General features: G+C 31.9%; 2 protein-coding genes and 2 pseudogenes across 2 annotated transcripts in view; 1 reads left to right on the top strand and 3 right to left on the bottom strand.

Annotated features, from left to right (window-relative positions):
• The window catches only part of LOC125853235 (receptor-like protein Cf-9), a 333,480-nt gene that overhangs the window by 91,609 nt on the left and 220,651 nt on the right, over positions 1-21,220 (top strand). The gene's annotated exons all lie outside the window — the stretch shown is intronic.
• LOC125859768 (putative pentatricopeptide repeat-containing protein At1g10330) overlaps positions 1-21,220 on the bottom strand; it is a 157,580-nt pseudogene that overhangs the window by 62,981 nt on the left and 73,379 nt on the right.
• The window catches only part of LOC125859789 (receptor-like protein Cf-9 homolog), a 15,186-nt gene continuing 9,614 nt past the window's right edge, over positions 15,649-21,220 (bottom strand). Inside the window, exons 2-3 of the mRNA XM_049539606.1 lie at positions 15,823-17,492; positions 15,649-15,708 (exon numbers count right to left, since the gene is read on the bottom strand). Of these exons, the coding sequence (XP_049395563.1) occupies positions 15,649-15,708; positions 15,823-17,492 (1,730 nt within the window). The remainder of the gene's footprint in view (positions 15,709-15,822; positions 17,493-21,220) is intronic.
• LOC125853237 (receptor-like protein Cf-9) overlaps positions 15,668-21,220 on the bottom strand; it is a 19,326-nt pseudogene continuing 13,773 nt past the window's right edge.

Here is a 21,220-nt window from a genome sequence, read left to right as displayed (position 1 = left end):
TAGTGAAAAATACCCTCACAATTTGGAGCATACATCCCAAAAGAAGGAATTTGATTGAAGAGTAAAACTATATAATCTCTTTAAACTTTACGTGGGCATTCAATTTGATAGTATTTATTTAGTTTTTCATTACTTTAGTTTAAGACAAATAAATAGCTAGATAGATACATATTAAAACCTTGAATATACTTTTTTCCTTTAAGGCTTGTAGCTCCAAACATGCAATCACATTTATTCATAAATTTAAATTATTAGTGTATTTCTAAAGAATAACATAAAGTATGGTACATTAAAGGTAATTCATAGATTGCAAGAGAATTTCCTTTTGAAGTTATAGAATAATATCAAAATAAAATGATACGATGTAAAAATATATATAGTGTGCATCTTTTGTCCACCTAGTCACCACAAAGTTTGTAACCATCATAAAAAAAATAACATTAGAGTTTTCTGACTTTTCGACTCTAAAAATAATCATTATGATGGGTATAGTAGTATTCCATGCAATATATATTGAGGACTTGGGGTGAAAAGGATAAAACAAACAAAAGCAAATAAAATTGACCAAATATAAAAGAATAAATATATAATAGAATCTACAAACAGAACATAATATAGATGATGCTAAAACATATAAGTAATAAGTGACTAAATTTAGGAAAGGATAATTGTTTGTAGCTATACATAATCTATTGAATTGATATAACATTTGTCACACCCCGAGGCTACACCCTGGGCGGGACCGGCACCCGGAGACCATTGCTGGCCCCAGGCGAACCCTTGGCCTGGCTTTCTTGACTCAGCGGAAACCTAACTCACCAGAATAACTCAATGCCATGCAAAGACATAAACAACTTAATTGATAAAGATCTGGCCCAAAAGGGTAACTCGAGTCTCAAAATAGAATATTTACATATATACACAAAAGAGAGACTCAAACTAACTGATTGTCTGTCTATGAAGCCTCTAAAATACTGTATATGGCTCATTTCCTTTTTACATATCTTTTTAAATAAAACACACATTTAATAACACAATTCCAGAAAGGTCACACAATTCAAGTCACATTCTCAAGTCAATTCAAATGAAAATCCCAACACTTGTAATAACACATGCATTTTGTCTTAACAACCAAAGCAGGAACTGTTTCTCTTCTTTTTTTTCCAACTTCTCTCTGGATACACACGTAAGCATTTCACCTTGTGTTTTCTGGAAAATTCAAATTTTAACAACAAATAAAAATATTACTAATTTGTATCCAAAGAATACTGAAAGTGATGAAGTAGATAAATCTGCAGGTATGAGCTGCATATGATAACAGCGACAGAATACCTTGATGTTATGTCGGTTGGATGTATGAACAAAGTTTCACATTAGAAGTTGATAAGAAAAATAAGATATGAGGCATTTAGGAGGAAACTGTGCAAGTTTTTCCCAAAGCCGACTAAATCACACCATGTTAAGAATTTTGTGCTATTGATGTCTGTCTATTTTCACAAATTGTCTTATTAATTGGTTTGGATTTGCACTTCTTGTGATTTTAAGGTCTTACTTTCTATCCCAAGTTGATAATTAGTATCCTTTTATTTAAGTAGTGTCAACTTTTTTAAGCAAAAGAAGGTGTATGCCATGTCTTAATTTATTTCCCATGATCAAGTTCTTCGAAGTAGGAAAGCCATTTTTAAAATTTCGAAGTAAATTCAGATGTCAATGTGTTTTACTCTTCTTGAAATTGTACAGAAGAAGTTGAAGTTGAGTCCGAATCTCCTTTGAGTTAAAAATATGCCAAGTTAGCAAAAACTATACAATATGTGCTAATATGTTTAACCATGCATAATTGATTATACACTGATACGTATGAGAAGTAGTAATCAATTCCAAGAAGGTCACCTAGTCATTTTCAATCAATTTTAGACTACTTAAAATTACACATTCATATTCAATGTGTCACACAATATGTAAAGACTATTTAATCTTTCTCAAGTCATTGCACTGTAAGTCAAATCACATTCTCAAGTCAATTCAAGAAAGATTCAAATGAAAGTCCCAATACTTGTAATAACACATGTATTTGTTCTGATACAAATGAAATTATGCTGAGCTTATTTGTCTACTTTGGGAATTAATTTGTATCCAGGGAATACTGAAAGTGAACAAGATAGTAAATTCTGTTAATTACTTTTCCATATTCATATTTCCACAATTTTGGAACTGGAGGAAGTGATGAAGCGGAGTGTTGTTTTGGTGATAAATCTGCAGGTATGAGCTGCATATGATAACCGTAACGGAATACCTCATGTTATGTTGGTTGGGTATATGAACAATGTCTCGCATTAGAAGTTAATAAGAAAAAGAAGATGTGTATAAAGTGAAGTGATACTCTTAATGATTAGAGACAATTGGAAGAAAACTGTGCACGTTTTGCCCAAAGACAACGATATCACACTAGTTTGAGAGTTTCTTCATTAAGAATTTTGTGCAATTGATGTCGGTTTATTTTAACAATTTGTCTTGTAAATTGGTTTAGATCTGCAGTTCTGGTGATCGCCCTTATTTTGACAAAGGAAGGGAAATATCATAAAAAATACAAGTTTTACGTAACCCATTTCTGCACTAAAATGTTCAAAACCAATTAAGAAATCTTTGTTTTGTTCCTCTATTCAATAACTTTGATGAGGTATATATAACACAAATTAAGCAAAGAAAATTTACTACGGAAAGGGAAAGTATATCCTCAATTTCATAATCTATCCCAACCTTCTGCAAGTAGTCCTGACCCAATTAATACACAATATTAATGGGCTTTTTATTCTCTCTGTATTTCTTTGACTTCCTTTCATTGTTTTCTCTTTTTCTCCAATTGATTTTATTTAATCAATTTATTTTCATTTCCTTTCCTTTGGATTTGATTTCAATTTAATTCCAAATTACTTTTATTTAAAATAAGTTAAGTTTTGACAGATACAAAAAAAAAGTGAAGGAAATAAAAAAAAACTTTAAAAAGTTAAAGCATTAAAAATAAAGGATGATGTGGCCGAATCATCGTTAAAATTTTTTTAAAAAAATAATGATGTGTCCGAATCATCGTTCGCCACATGGACAATATCGTTTTGCAAAATCGGATGGATTTTCAGTTAACCCATAATGGCATGAATGATTCTTTTCTCAAATGAAAATGACATAAATAAGCCAAACTTTTAACGAATAACATAGATGAGCTTTTTCTCAAAGTTTGATGGCATATTTGAACTTTAAAAATAAAAAAAAAACACACGTAATTGGGAATATAACCTCTAACAATAGAAAACAATTATTTAATCAATTTAAATTTTCTTCTCAAAGCGAGAATAGTCTATAACATTATTAGTTGATGTATACTCCTAGACAAAAACTTTTTAAGACAATAAATCAAAAAGAGTTCGATTAGTTAGTTAGGATAAAAATACGTTGATTGGCGAATATATAGACCTTCACAACAATATTTCAAGTCAATAATCCTTGGGATAAGGTACAAGTACCCCTTTGACTATGACTGAAATCCCAGAGACGCACCTTATTAACTAAACTAAGGTTCTATTACCCCTGAACCTTTTTTTTGTAATTTTGTTCACCTTTTTGGCTTACGTGGCATCCAAAAACCTGTCACGTGCCTCAACAACGTGGAGTCACAGAGTGTGCCACGTAAGCCAAAAGGTGTACAAAATTGCTAAAGAAATGAGTTCAAGGGGAGTAGTAGGACCTTAGTTTAGTTAAGGTGTGTCTCTGAAATTTTGGTCATGATCTAGGGGGTACTTGTGCCTTATCCCATAATCCTTTAAAGTTTTGATTGGTGGGATAAGAGTGTTAGTTGGTATATGACCTTGACCTAAATGTAAAGATTTACAAAACTTTTGATTAGTTAGGATAAGAGAGTTGCTTGGTGTATAGACCTTGACAAAAACATTTCTAGTCAGAAATCATCTTTTATTAGTTAGGATAAAATTGTTGTTTGGTTTATGCACCTGATTGTATATTAACTTGATGATGATCAAACTTATATTCTAATAGTTCTAATAAATTTACATATTCTCACGTCAATGCATGAGTTATTGCAAAGAAAAGTTCAAATAAAAGCTACAACATAAAAATTAATTATATCATACAAGTGTCTTGCATATATACTTATACTATAATAAAAGTGGCTCACATTTATCTTTTCATCAAACAGAAGTGAATTTTTATTTTAGGGCAAAGTGACAAATATACCCCTCAACTTTGCGATTTAGAGCAGATAAACTCCTCATTATAAAGTGATGCATATATACCTCCATCGGCAAACAAATGGCGTGTTGCTGTATTATACCATGTCACGCCCCAAGCCTACACCATGGATGTGGCCGGTACTCAAGAACCATTGCTGGCCCCAAGCGAACTCTTGGTCTAACTTACTTACTCAGCGGAAGACTTAGACATAAGAAAGAGAATCCAATTACAAGATAACTCAACATGTCTCAAACTGAACTTATAATGTTTTTAAAATAAACATTTAACTTAGCCAAAATGGCAACTCAACTCTGAACATAAGCCAATAACAAAATGATGACGAATGAACCATCATCTGGCTGACTATCTATAAAGCCTCTAAACAACTAAGATGGATGTCGGGACAGGCCCACGGCATCCTAATGAACTAAAGCTAATACTGAAAGCAATGACAATGGATCCTCCGAAATGCAAAGAGGCTCACCAACAGACTCTGAATTACTCACTGGATCAACGATATGCTAGATGCCGATCCTAGTTACCTGCGTTTGCATCATAATACGATGCAGGACAACTGGCATCAGTACATTGAATATATGAGTATGCGAGTTGGAATGCTAAATACAACATAGACTTGAAAAGATTCTGAAAGAAACACTTACCTTGGCTCTTCTCAACTCATGAATACTTAACTGAACTCATTTCATTATAAAACAGTTTAAAACAAATGCAATATAAAGAAAAAAAGAAAATTGTTTAAAATATGTTATCAACTCATAATCATAATATCATAGAAGACATATTATGCTCCCTCTCAAAGTCTACTTGTGCAATGCATAAATGAAGTCCCACACCCCCATTCATACTAAGCAGAACCCCTTGAGGAACCATGCAATTACTGTTGTGGGAGTTTCTCTAACCGACAACCATCACTTAAAAGCTATATTGATGATACATCGTTATTAGCCCCACGCTGCCCAGGCCATCCTACACCTTGTCGGGGTATAGGACTTGAAATACTAAGTGGATCCACTAGTCTATGCTAAAAAGCACTAAGGGTTCATCTAAAAAGTATGACCCTTTTCTACCCATGATGGCTACATGGTTTATGGAGACTTGAGTTATTATGAACTCGCGTCCCCATATCGGTGCTCAATACCACTCCCAAAATATGATACTAGCTCTCTATGTTTAAGAACATATTTCTTCTGTGAATTGAGATTAGTGTTCAAAAACTTAGCTCAAAGGCTATCTTGGAAATCAAAGTTTCCCCTCTTGTTTAATTTAATTAAGAAAGCATTTACTCTTTTCTGAAAACTAGCCCGAAGGCTCTTTGGAAATCTTAGTTTCCGTTCTTATTTAAATGTGAAAACATTTTAAATCTCTTTGGGACTACTTAGTCCCCGTATACTTTTGAAGAAATGAACTTCAACTTTACTCTTTACTGAACTCAAAACTTAAGTCTTTAAATAAGGTTAAAACGTTTGTAAAGGACTTTTGAAAAACTTTATGAACTTCTGTTAACTTGACTCTTGACGGCTCTTGACCTTGATCTTAACTGCTCTTGACTTGACTCTTAACTAGTCCTTGAATTGAATTATGGATTCAAGGATTTATGATTTGTGATTGGAAAGATCTCATGTTGTTTAGGAATGATTTTAGATGGCTAAACATGAGAAAAGACCAAAATTCAATATATGAGAGTGGGTCCGCGACGCGGAGAAGCTTTTAAAATTTGGTTTAAAAAATGTACTTTGAGGCAGGACACTCCGTGTCAGCTCCGTGACGCGAAACATAAAATCCCAAAACTGGGGATTGGCTGCGCGACGCGGAGGCACCTCCAAATATCGACCGACGAAATTTCTTCTTCGTTTTTTAACTCTAAACCCTCTAAACTCCATGGGTTCCTTCCCCAAACACTTAGAATCGATTATTTGTACAAATTATATCAGATTCTACTCAAAATCGAACCTAAGATCGCGGATTCAAATGAAACGACTCCTCAACGAATTCAGCAAAACAAGAATTTAATGGAACTTCAACAAACCCATCAAAAATTCAATTTCTAAGCTTTCAAGAACTTAAATTCGCTAAAATAAAACATCATTGGCGCGTGGGAGAATTAACCCAATGCTATGTGATCTCACATACCTTTTAGGGATCACCCCCGACGAATTCCACAAGCTAAACTTCGACAATCTTGACGAATCTTGAACGTTTTCTCCTTTCTCCTCTCTTCTCCTCTTCTTTTCTCTTCTCTCAAAACCCTAACTCGTTTGGTAAAAGTGTAAACTGATCTGATTCAGCTTAGACCCCTAATTAATCACCAAAAACGAATTAAAATAAAAGGGTAAGGAAAAGACCAAACTACCCTTTAAAAATCCGGATTGGACTTTCCTTATTCCAACAGCCCAACTTCTAAAGGGCATAACTCACACATACGAACTTGGAATCGCTCAAACTCGGCGGCGTTCGAAAGATAGTTTCAAGAGCTTTCCAACCATATCTGGAAGTACCCCTAACTCATCTTGAGATAGAAGTTATGGCCATTTGAAGTTGACCAAAACTCAACTTTTCTTAACTTAAACAAATTTCTAGATTTTTAGTTCTTTCCAAAAATGACTTTCAAATTCTTAGCTTCTTCCTAGTTATTTCAAATTGCGAGATGTTACATACCATGTCACACCAACATGGTGTATATGTACTCTCGTCGTCTAATAAATGATATGCATTTACCCTTTTCATTAACAGACTGAATTTTTCACAAAATAATCTTAAAATTGGTTTTTCAGACAAATTTATTGTTGTGGATCATAAATGCATATTCAAAGGTGTGATCTTTCGTCAATACATACCTATAAATCAATTAGTGTTATCATCCACCAGCGGATATGGCTGATGAATGAACCACAAATTAAGCAAAGAAAAATCTGGTACTTCTTCTTTGGAGTAATCAATTCCAAGAAGCACCTACAAACTTTCAGTCAAATTTTAAGTTGTCAACTACAAATCCACATTCCCATTCTTGGGTGAAAATCTACCATCTAATATAAAACATTTATGTTAGAAGAATACCATAAGTATGATCATATTTAAAACAAATTATATGTGCATATAATTAGATGATAAAATTTTCTTTAAAATGGTTAAAATGGGTATCTTATTATTTCTTAGAAATTTAGCTTGAAATAAAATTTTCATTTCAACAAAATTTAATTAAATTTAAAATGGTTGGGTGACTTTCTAAATAGTTGAGTGACTTTTGGGTTATAAAACTAAGTTTAGTGACTTTCTAAGTGTAACTCTTAACTTTTTAAGTCGAAAGCTATAAGCCCATCCAAACAGACTCTAACTCTTCTATTACAAAATAATAGAACAACTTAGAAGACACTTTAACTTTAGAGCGATTGAAATAATGGAGAAAGTAAAAAGAAAAAAGTTACAAGTCGAAGTATATAAGGATATGATGGGAGTAAGTAACTCTTAGGGGTCGTTTGGTTGGGAACAAGTTATTCCATCATGTATATGAAATAACTTAATATCTCATCACTATGGTATAAATGGTGGGATAAATAATCCAAGGACTACCTAATATCGCCAACCAAAAGCAGGATAATATAATCCTACATTTTATACCTGAGATTATTATACTTTATACCTCATACTGAACGACTCCTTAAACAATTAAGGAGAAATAGTGTTTTCAAACCAAAAAGAGAAAGAGAGTAAAATTTTCCGAGAAAAGAAAAGGTAAAAAGTAAAGTTTTGATTTACTTCCATTCTCATAATTTAGTCAAACAATCATATTACTACCCCGTCTCATATTAGATGAGCATCTTACTAAAAGTATTTGTTCCATATTACTTGAACACTTACTAAATCAGGATAGAATTAATTACATTTTCCCATTTTACCCCTACAATTAATATAACTTTGGAAGTTCAAACAAATTTTGAAGATTCAAAATTTCTTTTTTCAAGAAACTAATTAATATGAACAAGAGCAAAATAATAAAATTGATCAATCTATTAATGATTTCTTAACAATCGTGTAAAATAGAAAGTACCCATGAACGGAAGGAGTATCACAAATCTACAACTTCAATTGCTTCATATAATAGATGGCCCTGGGGGGGAAAGAAAAGTCTGTAAGAATATCAATTGGCGTATAGAGACCATATCAACAACATTTCTAGTGGAAAGTTCATTCTTGTAATAAATTTTGGTTGGTGAATGGTGGTGGTTGAATTCATAGTAGTTCTAATTATATCTTGATGGGATTTTTCTTGTAGGTAGCGAGAAGACTAGTAGTATCGACAACAGGCTACATCAATAGCTGAAAATTTTGAGTAGGGTAGGCTTGGGGTCAGAAGTCCTATTCTTCCGTTTATTTAACTAGTCTCTGGGAACATGCATTGCACGTATATCCATATGAAAATCAATTAAAACAAATTAAAAGCATATAATAAATTATTGGGAGGACATGCATGTTTGTTACAAGTGTTTCTCGATATTTCCAATCTATCGCTCAGTAGATAAGTCTCAAAATAGGCATGGTCAAGTTAAGCTTAGCCGTCTATAAGCAATTAAGTGTACATATTGTCATAGCAATTAATTAATCATTATGTTTAGTTTTTCGGAACAATTCTAATATATGATTATAAAATAGTTTCAGCTGCAATACTTAGGTTCAAAGAGAGTTAGGTGCAAACACATAATAATTGAGGACTGCTGAACTTTTCATTTTACCCCCCTATTATGTAATTCAAATACTACTATTTAATTAAATATTTAATTTATGTTTAGATTAATTATTTTATTATATTTTAATTTAGTGTAGGGGTAAAATTGTAATCCAGCTTTCCACTTTGGAGCTTTGCCCACTTTTTACAATATATATATATATATATATATATATATATATATATATATACACGATATATGATGATATGATATATAATATGATTATACTATTTGATTCATGCTTTAGTTTGGCTCGATGAAGAAGGATATATAGGAGAAGGAGTCGACCAGAACTTGAAAAATTCTATATTTCTTTTTTATCAATATTTTCATGATTATAGTTCTAAGAAGAATGTGTACGTTGTATTTTTTCCTCTCTAATTTTTTTTGTTGGTATTTTCTCCTACTAGACTTCTTTAATATGTATTTTTATTTGGGCTCAAAATAGTATTTTATTATTCATTACATGTATGTTTTCATAGAATTTTTATGTTCGAATAAATTTATAAAAATTCACATGAAATACACGTATCCAAAAATTAATAACTTATAGAAATGAATACATGAACAATTTGTTACTTTACTATATATCAAACGAGCCCTAAAAGCAGGATGGAGTAAATTTTGAGTCTTTGTCCTTAGTAGGGAACCTTAGTTTCTAGCTTTTGGGCCAACTTTTAATTTGGTTTAGACATATTCCAGTCAAGTCAACCCTTTAGAAATTAAAGTAAACATACATAATGACTATGGAGACATTATATTGATCGAATCTTTTTGTTGATTTTTCCAAGTAGCTATACAAGGGCGAATTTACGTACAAAAGTGGGAGTGATATGACAATTATACACTAGGCTTATTTATCTAGATATATTATTATATTTTTCTTCTTTTTTTTATTCCTTCGGAAAAGATAGCTAAAAAATTAATTTTATGTGAATTTAATTTATTTTTTTAAAATTCTATCCCTCTAATTTTTACTTGTTTGTTGATAATAAAGTGCTTTTGGCTCTTATTTTTTCTTATAGAAATATGAATTAGTGGAAATTAAGTGCAATGTGTTTAAATTCAAAAGGGGTAATTGCTTATTAAAAAAAAAAATCTCATTTATTCGAGATAAAATTGGGTTGAGAGAATTGCAAAGAATCGTGCCAAATTTATTTTGGTCCATTGACGTGTATTTATTTATGAAGCAAGTTTTTTTTTTTATAAATTGAATTGAATTAACACAAAATAAAATGAACTGATTGATGCATGCACTAATTCAATCTCCATAACTAGTGGTCACTTTAAATTAAAAATAATGTTACCTGGAACTTTCAAAATCTGAATCAGCCTTTGAACTACAATGCTACATGGTGTTTATCATGCCACTCTTAATCACATCCAACATATACAGCTGTCAAAATTTCTCAAATAGTACTACATCTAACTATTATGCAGTCCTATAATTGAGAATAATTATTTAATCAATCTAAATTGAAAAAAAACATTAGTATCCCTTGAACTATTATCAAAATTACAGGGACACACTCTATCTTTACGGGAGGGGGGGGGGGGGGGGGGTGTAACCCCCAAAACTTTTTTTCTCTCTATATTTCTTTGCACCTTATGTGTTGATGTGGAGCCACAATCCAATCTTATTTTCTTTGACTTGTATTTAAAATTTTCTCGAACACACTTAATTTTCTTTTTCATTTTTTACTTACTTTCTTTGTTTTCTCTTTTTATTTCTTGTTTATTTTATTTATTCCTTTTATTTTTGTTGTCTTCCCTTTGGATTTGAGTTCAAATTTAATTCCAAATATTTTTATTTAAAATAAGTTAATTTTTGACATAAACCAAAAAAAGTGAAGTGAATAAAAAACACTTTAAAAAGTTAAAGCATTAAAAATAAAGGATGTCATGGCCGAATCATCATTAAAAGTTTAATTTATTTTTAAGGAAAAAAGTACAAGTACCCCCCTAGACTATGACCGAAATCTCAGGGACACACCTTAACTAAACTAAGGTCCTATTAACCCTCCCAGAACCCATTTTTTATAATTTTGTACACCTTTTTGGCTTACGTGGCATCCAAATATCTCTCATGCACCTCAATTGCGTGGAGTCACAGAGTGTTCTACGTAGTCCAAAGGTGCACAAAAATATTTTTAAAATGAGTTCGGAGGGAGGGGGGGGGGGNAATAGGACCTTAGTTTAGTTAAGGCGTGTCTCTGGGATTTCGGTCATAGTATATGGATGAACCTTTTCTCAAACGAAAATGGCATAAATGAGACAACCTTTTAATTAACTGATGGCATAGATGAGTCATTTCTCAAAGTTCAATGGCATATTTGAGTCTTTTTTCTTTTTTCTAATAAAAACACACATAATTGAGAATATCACCTTTAACAATACGAAATAGTTATTTAATCACTATGTCAACCATGATATTTAGCGGTAATTAATTAACGGTAATTATAGCTTCATTGACACTAAATATGTTGTTTTAGCGGCAATTACCACTCTTTGCAAATGTCTCTAAAGCCTATAACGACATTGGATCTAATGAAAATTAATTAATGTCAGTATAGACTTAGCACTCTCTGTTAATGTATATATTTATTGCCGCTAAAAGTTGTTTTTGTTATAGTGAATCAATGTAAATTCTTCTCAGAGTGTGAATATTCTATAAGAGTATTAATTAGTGTATACTCCTAGACAACAACTTTTTACGCCAATAAATCAAAAAGAGTTCGATTAGTTAGGATAAAAATACGTTGATTGGTGTATAGATCTTGACAATAATATTTCAAGTAAAAAACCCTTTAAAGTTGTGATTGGTGGGATAAGAGTGTTACTTGGTGTATAGACCTTGACCTAAAGGTAAAGATTCACAAAACGTTTGATTTGTTAGGACAAGAGTATTGCTTGGTGTATACACTATAGACCTTGACAAAAAATATTTCAAGTCAAAAGTTCATTTTTTTATTAGTTAGAATAAAATTATTATTTGGTTTATGCACCTGATTGTATACTAACTTGATGATGATCAAACTAATATTATAAGTTCTAATAAATATACATATTCCTACGTCAATGCACAGAGTCATTCCAACAAAAGTTCAAATAAAATCTACAACAAAAAATTTCTATCACAAAAGTGGTTCCCATATATGTATGCTCTAACAACAGTGACTCACATATTCTCCTACCATTATAAAAGTGACTCACATATTCTCCTACCATTATAAAAGTGACTCACATATACATTTTCATCAAATGGAAGTGAAAAAAATAATTTTAATTTATTTTTTTATTTTTAATGTTAGGGCAAAGAGGCAAATATACCCCTCAACTTGGGATTTAGAGCAAATATACTCCTCGTTAAAAAGTGATACGTATATTCCTCCATCTGCTAACAAATGGTGCATATATACCCTCATTGTTTAATAAATGGTACACATTTACCCTTTTAATTAACAGACTGAATTTTTTAAAAAAAAAATCTCAAAATTGGTTTCTCAGTCAAATTTATTGTTGTGGATCATAAATGCATATTCAAAGGTGTGATCTTTCATCAATACATACCTATGAATTAATTAATGTACTTATCATCTATCGACGAATGTGGTGGATGAATGAATCACAAATTAAACAAAGAAAAATCTACTACTTTAGATGTCGAATCAACTTTCCATATTTCTCATGATTTAGTCAAACGATCATATTATGACAAATCAACAACTTCAATAGCTGGCCCACGGAGAAAAGAAAAGTCTAAGAATATTAATTGGTGTATAGAGACCACATCAACAACATTTTTCTTAGTTAAAAAATTCATACAAATTAATTTGATTAGCTCTTAAATTAAAATATCAAATTCAACTTTTAACAAAGAATGGGATTTTGTTCCAATTAAAATATCAAGCTCAGCTCAAAACAAATAATATTACACCATGTAATTAAGAGTTTTTTGCACATAATTTCATGTGAAAGCGATGTCAAGCTAAGTCCCACCACATGTAAAATATCTTTGTTTTGCTAGCTTAACAACCCTCCACACACACACCACACAATTTTCCCTTTTCTATTACCAAAAATAAAATAAAAATTGGATGGCTACATAGACGATACACAATATTGATTGGTTAGGATAAAAGTGTTGGTTGGTGTATATGCCTTAATTTCCAAGTAAAAAATACCAACTTCTTTTTTTCTGATAATCTAGAATGGGATTTGTTAATTTAAAAAATTCTTTATATTTTTCGCGTATTCTGTTTTATTGTCAAATATTTGTACATTAATATGAATATCAACCAAAATTATAGGACTGAATTAGAATAAGTTCGATAACTGAATTTACGGAATGAATACACATACCTATGTAATTGCTTTGATTATCTATACCTTAGTAATCAAACAGAAGCATTTCTGTTTTACTGAAATGCTATTAAGGTAGTATGTTCCCACAGTTTTCTCTCTCTTGGATTATCTCGTACAATAAGAGAAGAGGTAAGAAGCAAGGAAGACTATGGGTGTGTTTGGTATGAAGGAAAACATTTTCCCCAATTTTCTCATGTTTGGTTGGGTTAAATGTTTTGGAAAATGTCAAATTACAATTTTTTTTGTTGAAAATATCAATTTATTTTGTTTCTACCCTCAAACCAGCTCCCCAAAAAAATAATAATTTTAAAGCTTGTTTTTAAGTTCAATTTTTTATTTTTTAACCCCCCACCCACTACGCTTGCCCCCCCCCCCCAATCTGCCCCACTATCAACCCCCTATCAGCCCCCCAACCCCCTTCAAAAAGAAAAAAATTTAAATTTGTTTTTAAAAAATATTTTCAACTTCAATTTTTTATTTTTTCATCCCGATCATCGATCACCCACCCCCCTCCCCACCCAAAAAAAAAAATTTGAGTTTGTTTTTAAAAAATATTTTCAATTTCAAAATTTCATATTTTCAACTTGTGCTTTATGTTGTAGATGGACAATCATTTGAACCACAAAAAAGTGCTCCAAGTTAGGACGTTGTTCTACATGCCAATGGTGCTCCAAGTAGAGTCACTCCAAATTAGACTTGATTGCTGCAGCGAGACATGACCCGTACGTAGCCTCGTGCACAAACAGAACAAACTTGGAAAATAGCAGAAGAAAAGTATAATCGGAGAACCCTTCTGCTAGCCCAAGATCGTTAACTAAGATCGGAAGATTCAACCAAAGAAGAAGAGGAAGCTAGAAAGTTAAAAAGAGAATTTGGAAAGAACTTAATGAAAGAAGACTCTTTAAGTGCTTTGATTTTTCCTTGAATACAAATGTACAAGGCCATCTCCTATTTATACTAGTGTGGTGATGCTTCTAGAAATTATTCTAGATATATCTACAAGAAAAATCTAGATGACCCTATCTTTTAAATATCTAACAAGAATCTAGATTATTCTATACTTTACTCTAAGTATCTAATTATCTAGAACATCTAGATTATTCTTAAGTATAAATATCAAAGATATTTACTCTACCAAATTCTAGAAAGTTCTACCAAATATCTAAGATATTTTTTGTACCTCCAACAAATCAACTTTAATTTTTCACATGAAAGACTTGGTGTCTTCTCCCTGAATGCGTCATTGAACGACAACTGTGGATATCCACAAAATCCACAAGAGAATTAATACGATTTCATTCATATTTTTCATTAGTTAACAGTGAAGTTTGCCACACTGACATCATCTGGCATTGGTGTACAGGGGAAGTATTTGACGTAATAAAACAGAACATGATTTTGCAGGCATTAACATCCCTTCAGTACAACACAAGTAGCGAGCATTGAGCTACAAAATGGGAAAAATCTGATATCAACTTCTTTTACTCTTCTACAAGCAGGTTTGCACATGGAAATGCTATTTTCCTCCCTAGCATTAACAATGTATGTCAACATGGGAGTAAAAGGGGCTGCAACCAAATAAGATTGCCTTCATAGCAGTTCTATCAGCTTGTGTGTGCCAAGCTTGTCGATTTCGGATTCTAATTGTTTGAAGCAATGTCACGTGAATTCGGACTTGCAGCTAAGATGAAACATTATGATTGTGTGGTTGATCTACTGCAGGAAGCGTACGACTTCATATAGAAGATGCCTTTAGAAGCTGATGCTACTGTCTACAAGCTCTGATGGGTGCTTGTAGACTTGGTGGAGCTATTGAGTTGGGAAATGAAGTAGCACAACTATTGCTTGAGTCCCAACAGAATCATTTTGGGTGTTGGCACGGAGAGGTGCGAAAAAGCAATGTTAGATCCTGGAATACACAAGGTTCCAGCCCACAGTTTATTTGTAAAATTGTTGATGAGCCTGCATCGTGATGAAGTCATGACTCATCAAATTAAGCGGTTCTGCTGGATTTCTTCCTAAATGTGAAATCTCTGCTACGATTTAAACCTTAGTATCCAAAGTTGTTTCTCCAACTTTTCAACTCTATTGTATTCAAGTTATTATATATTGATCAATATCGAGGAATACTTTTTATATTTCAAAGTACGCAAGAAATCGGAATACTTTTTATATTTCATATTACAGTTTAATATGAAATTCTATGGTTTTTCCTCGCAATTGAATAAGCTGAATTTGTTGAAACATATAAAATGTAACAAACCCTTGATGAAACAAAACACAAACACTTTAAGAAACATCACAAACTATGAAAGTATAAGCTTTTATTCACATCCCAGCAATGCAGTAGACTTGAATGCTGCAATTTTAAAAAATAAAGAATTAAAGTTAAAAGCTTTAACGATGAAGGAGGTAGAATATTTATGGATATATAAAATGTAATCTTCTGAAGGATAGAGATTAAGTTGAATACCTGGAGGTTACATACTAATGTCTTTTCTTGTGCCTTTTCATTCTCATAAGAATTTTGTGTTCCAATTTTACATCCATCCTCGAAAACCATGCTGGATATTGAGTTGACAACATTATGTATATTATGGACAGTCCAATAACAAGTCCACAACCGTAACCCATTAGAACCGCCTGCCAATTCTTCTTCTTCTTCTTCTTCTTCATCTAGCTCAATGGGATTCGTCGTTTGTGGTACCCCTTCATCACCGCCACAATCTTTTGAGAGTGGCAATCCACGTAACCAATCATTTTCTTGGTATGAACTATTCTCAAATGTATCAAATTGTTTTCCTTTGGGGATGCATCCAACAAGATGATTGTGAGAGAGATTTAAGACTGCAAGAAATGTGAGGGATGCAAGTTGTTGTGGAATTTCTCCACTGATTTTGTTTAATGAGAGCTCCAATGATTCAAGTACAGATAATTGGTGCAGTGATGCTGGTATCTGACCTTCCAAGCGATTATGCGATAAGTTCAACATACGAAGCCCAACGAGATCTCCAATAATGCTTGGGATATGACCTTCAAATCTGTTGTTAGAGAGATTTATGATTATATTTGTAGTCAAAACTCGAGGAAGTTCTAGCTCCAGTCCCTTTGTTGTCACTATAAAGGAACTTGTGTAATAAACAGAAAGAATATCTGCTACATACTCTCGGGTTCCACTGTTCTTACCAATCATTTTCATGGCTTCAAAATTCTCAAAAAGGCTCACTGGTAAATCTCCACTAAATCTATTGGATGAGAGATCTATGACTCGAATTTGAGCAAACAAGTTGTCAGTCCTTGAATCTTTTATAGGGCCATAGAACTTATTTGATCTCAAGTTCAAAATCTGCAACTCAGGTAGGGCTCCCAACCATTTAGGAAATATGTCACTCAACTCATTGTTACCTAAACCAAGAACTTCCAAATATTTGCAATTGATCAAAGATTGTGGGACTTTCCCCTCTAGCTTATTCCCATCAAATTTGATGACCATGAGTTGGTTTCCTATACTAAAATTAGTATTAATTGTCCCGCTAAGACTATTGTTGCTTAAATCCAAAACCGAAAGTTCACTCACCTCACCCAAACATAGTGGGATTGTTCCCTCCAAATTATTGCTGCCCAAATCTAGCACTAACAGTATTGTCAGATTGCAGATGGTTGAAGCGATCTGTCCACTGAGATTATTGTGTGAAAGGAGAAGGTAATATAGCTCACTCTGGTTTAGGAGTGACTTTGGAATAGGACCTTCCAGCTGATTTTGTTTTAGGGAAACTTGAAACAATGTTTTAGACTTGAACTCGTGAATATTTCCACTGAAATGGTTATCACCCAAGTCTAAATTAAATAGTGAAGGGAGGGAGAATATCCAGGAAGGTTTTGATGACAAGTGGAGTAGTTGTAGGTTTTGCAGACTACTTACATTAGAAGGAATTGGACCAGTTATGGAATTGAATGAAAAATCTAAGGCATTAAGTTGCATCCATCTGAAGTCAAGTTGGCCATCGAAGTTGTTATTTCTAAGATATATCAACTTGATCTTTCCAAATCTAAAGAAATCAGAAATGGGTCCTTCAAGATAGTTATAACCAAGGTCCAAACCCTCTATACTCGTGAGATTCCATAGAGGTTTAGGAATGGAACCTGAGAGATTACAAGAAGCTAATATCAACTTTCTAATTTTTCATTCAACTAACTCAAATATCAACTTTATAATTTTTCATTCAACTAAAATACGAGTAAAAAAAAAACTCATGTTCATTGCTAATTAATAACACTATAAAAAAATATTGAAACTCGATAGACTTCATTGGGTTGTCATTGATTTTCTTAAGAAAGAAATTGACGCACTTTCGACGGTTATTTTTCACACAAAAATATAGGGAAACACTTAAAAAGAAATTTTTACTTTTTTTATAAAAAAATCAATGATCATCCGACATTTTTAATTTTTTTACAATAACTAACGGATGAATGTCGATTTTTAAAATGCAAATTGCAGTTGAATAACATATATAGAAATAAAGAAATCATAAAATTAGTATTTTTGTGTTAAATGGTACATAAAAGAAGTAAAGTTGAAGGGTAATCTTTTATTATTTTTTTAAAAAATATTTTTTTTTTAGTCTTTCACTCTCTTAGAGAAAGTGTGATGCACACACTCTGCCACATCACTAAGTAGTGCCAAAATAGAACATAAAAATTGGAGTTGAAGGGTTAAAATGGAACAAGGTTGAGTTGGAGTGCCAAAATGAAAAAAGGCATAATACATAAATTGGACCCTAAACTTGGCTTCAAATTTTAAGTATGACCTCTAACTTTCATAGTGCACAAGTAGGCACTTTAACTATCCAATTCTTAAATAAAAAAACAAGCGAATCCAACAGCCAAATTGTGTGATATACAAACGCTCCTAGGTGGCTTATTGAGCCACTCAGTGGCTGCCACGTAATTAAAAAATTACACGTATTTTATAATTAAAAAAAAGAAGAAATTAAAATACAAAAGGGTAGGGTCGTATTTTCTTTTCCCAATTTGCTCGATTTTCACTCAACATCAGCGGAGCCCTAGCCCTAATTTCTTTGCAAATCAAAGTAAAATTGTGAAAATTTGTGGTCAAAGTTCTTATCTTTTGGATGTTTATGTGTTGTTTTTCCTCAATTTAGTCTGGTTATGTTAATTTTTGCTTTTTGAAAGTTTATTTTTGGTAGAAGTTGTCACCATGAATGTAAATTCACTTTTTTGTATACCTGAATTATTTGCAAACCAAGAAATCTTCATTATAGCTCTTTTTACACAATGACAAAAAAATTTAGAAGCCATTACATAAAAAAACGACCAGAAATTGTGCACAAAAAGAGAAAAAAAGCTTGAGTACTAGAATTAGGAAGAAGAAGAAGAAAAATGGGATTTTGATTTGAAAAAAATAAAGATATATTTAAAAGGGATTCATTAGGATAAAATTGTCATTTCCGCTTTTTTTTTACTGTTGTGGGCCTCAAAAAATACCCCTGACGCGCCTGAATTGCGTCTCAATCACGCGTTATGCCAGGTTGGATTTGCATGTTTTTTTGTTTAAGAATTGGATAGTTGAAGTGCCTACTTGTGCACTTTGAAAGCTAGAGGTGATACTTAAAATTCGAAGCCAAGTTTAGGGTCCAATTTATGTATTATGCCAAATGAAAATTAGGGACAAGTTTAAGGGTCTGCATATGTGTTTGGCCTTTGTGTAACCATAGGGATATATATGATCAACTTTTATAATGAGGGGTATATAAAGTTGAGAGGTATATAAAATTATCCTTTTCTCTTCTACCAATTTAAGTTTCGAGAGCAAAAAAGAAAAGTTTTGTAAGAGTAGATGTTGATGTTTTGGCCTTGACAAAAACGATTAAGTTGAAAATTCAAAAAAAAAAAAAAACTTATTTAGTTAGGATAAAAGTGTTAAATGGTGTAAAGACCTTGACTTAAAGGTAAATAATAAATCTAGTCAAAACCAATTCAAATTTTGGTGGGACTGATTCATTAAGTCCATATAAACAAATATTGTGAACCACAAATTAAGCAAGGAAAAATCTACCACCGCTAATCAATTCCAAGAAGCTCATTCAGTCACTTTCAGTCAACTTTTGAGTTGTCAATTACGTATCACATTTTCTAGTGAAATTCCATTGAATAATCTTTTTTAGACTATTATGAAAACAATTGTAATAATACAATTTTATTTGATACATTATTAGTTTTAAAACGTCATAATCCCAACTTTCTACAAGTAGTTCAGACCCACATTGTTACGCATTATTAATCTCATTTGTCAAATTTGTACCATCACACATAATGCAGAAAAATTCACATTGAGAATATTATGTCTAACAGTAAGAAATAGTTATTAAATCAATTAAAGTCTTAGAGAAAGAAAAGTGAAGGGAGCTGTGGAACATCACTTAAGTGTCTCTGCGTGACGTCTAGGACACGTATTTAAACTTATTAGACTCTGTTAATGCGGGATTACTTTGTGCACCGGATAACCTTTTCTCTTTTAGAGGAGAAACAAAACACTATAAGAATGATAATCGGTGTATAGACTTTGACAAAAAAAAAATTGTAACCATCCCAATGTGTGTGAAGGTCATTTAATCTAATAGTAGTCAAGTAAGAAATAATTATTTTATCTATTAAAATTTTTAGAGAAAAAAAGAAGAAGATAAAAAATCTATAAGAGTATTAATTGATGTATAGACTTTGTTAAAAACATCTCAAGTCTAAAATTCAAAAAAGCTTAATCAGTCAAAATAAGATCAGTAATAATTGGTGTATAGACCGTGAGAAAAAAATATTTCAAGTCAAAATTCCGAAACAATAGTGATAGGTTAGGATAAAAGTGTTGGTTGGTGTATAGACCTTTAACTTCCAAGTCAAAAATGCCAATTTTTTTTTTCTTTTATGATAATCTAGAATGGAATTTGATAATTTTAGTGTGTTCTTTTAATTTTGGAGATAAAATAAGAATGCTTCAATGTTATGTTTGTTGGGTGCACAAATAAAGTCCTGCATAAGAAGTTGATAAGTAGAAGATTTGTTAAGAGTAGTGATCTCAAGTCAATGCACAAGTCATTGCACAAGAATGACTTGAGAATATTAGCTTTAACAATTGAGGAAAATTATCTAATCAATCTACATTAGGAAAAGCCACAAATACCCCTTGAATTATGATTGAAATTTAAAGACACGCTTTATATTTACAGGGCTTCTATCACCCCCCACCCCCAACCCCCCAACAAACTTTTTTCCTTTATATTTTTTTGCACCTTATGTGCTGACGTTGAGCCGCAACTCAATTCAATTAGTTGCAGTGTTATACACGCGACACCACATGTATATATGTTTTTTAAAAAAATATATAATTTTATATTCTTTGCCTAATAGATAAAGTAAGTTAATATACATACTATGTTTTTTTTTTTCTTTGCCTTGTATTTAAAACCTTTTCAAACACCCGCAATTTTTTTTCTTTTCATTTTTTACCTTCTTTCATTGGTTTCTATTTATTTTATTTTCAATGTCTTTGCTTTGAATTTGATTTCAAATTTAACTCCAAATTTCTGATATTTAATATAAGTTCATTTTGGACATATGTCAAAGACTAAAGGAAATCAAATAAAACATAAGAAGATTAAAGCGTCAAAAATAAATGACACTTTTTTTTTAATAAAAAAAACATGTAATTGAGAATAATAGCTTTAACAATAGGAAATAACTATTAATCAATTTAAATTCTTCTCAAAACCACCGTCGAATAGTATTAATTAGTGTATATGCCTTGAAAAAAACTTTTCACACCAAGAAATCAAAAAGAGTTCGATTAGTTAGGA

The sequence above is a fragment of the Solanum stenotomum genome, chromosome 1, assembly GCF_019186545.1.
Source record: "Solanum stenotomum isolate F172 chromosome 1, ASM1918654v1, whole genome shotgun sequence".
Taxonomy (NCBI): Eukaryota; Viridiplantae; Streptophyta; class Magnoliopsida; order Solanales; family Solanaceae; genus Solanum; species Solanum stenotomum.
Note: the sequence above shows the minus strand (reverse complement) of the source record. Positions and strands in the feature narration are given on the sequence as shown.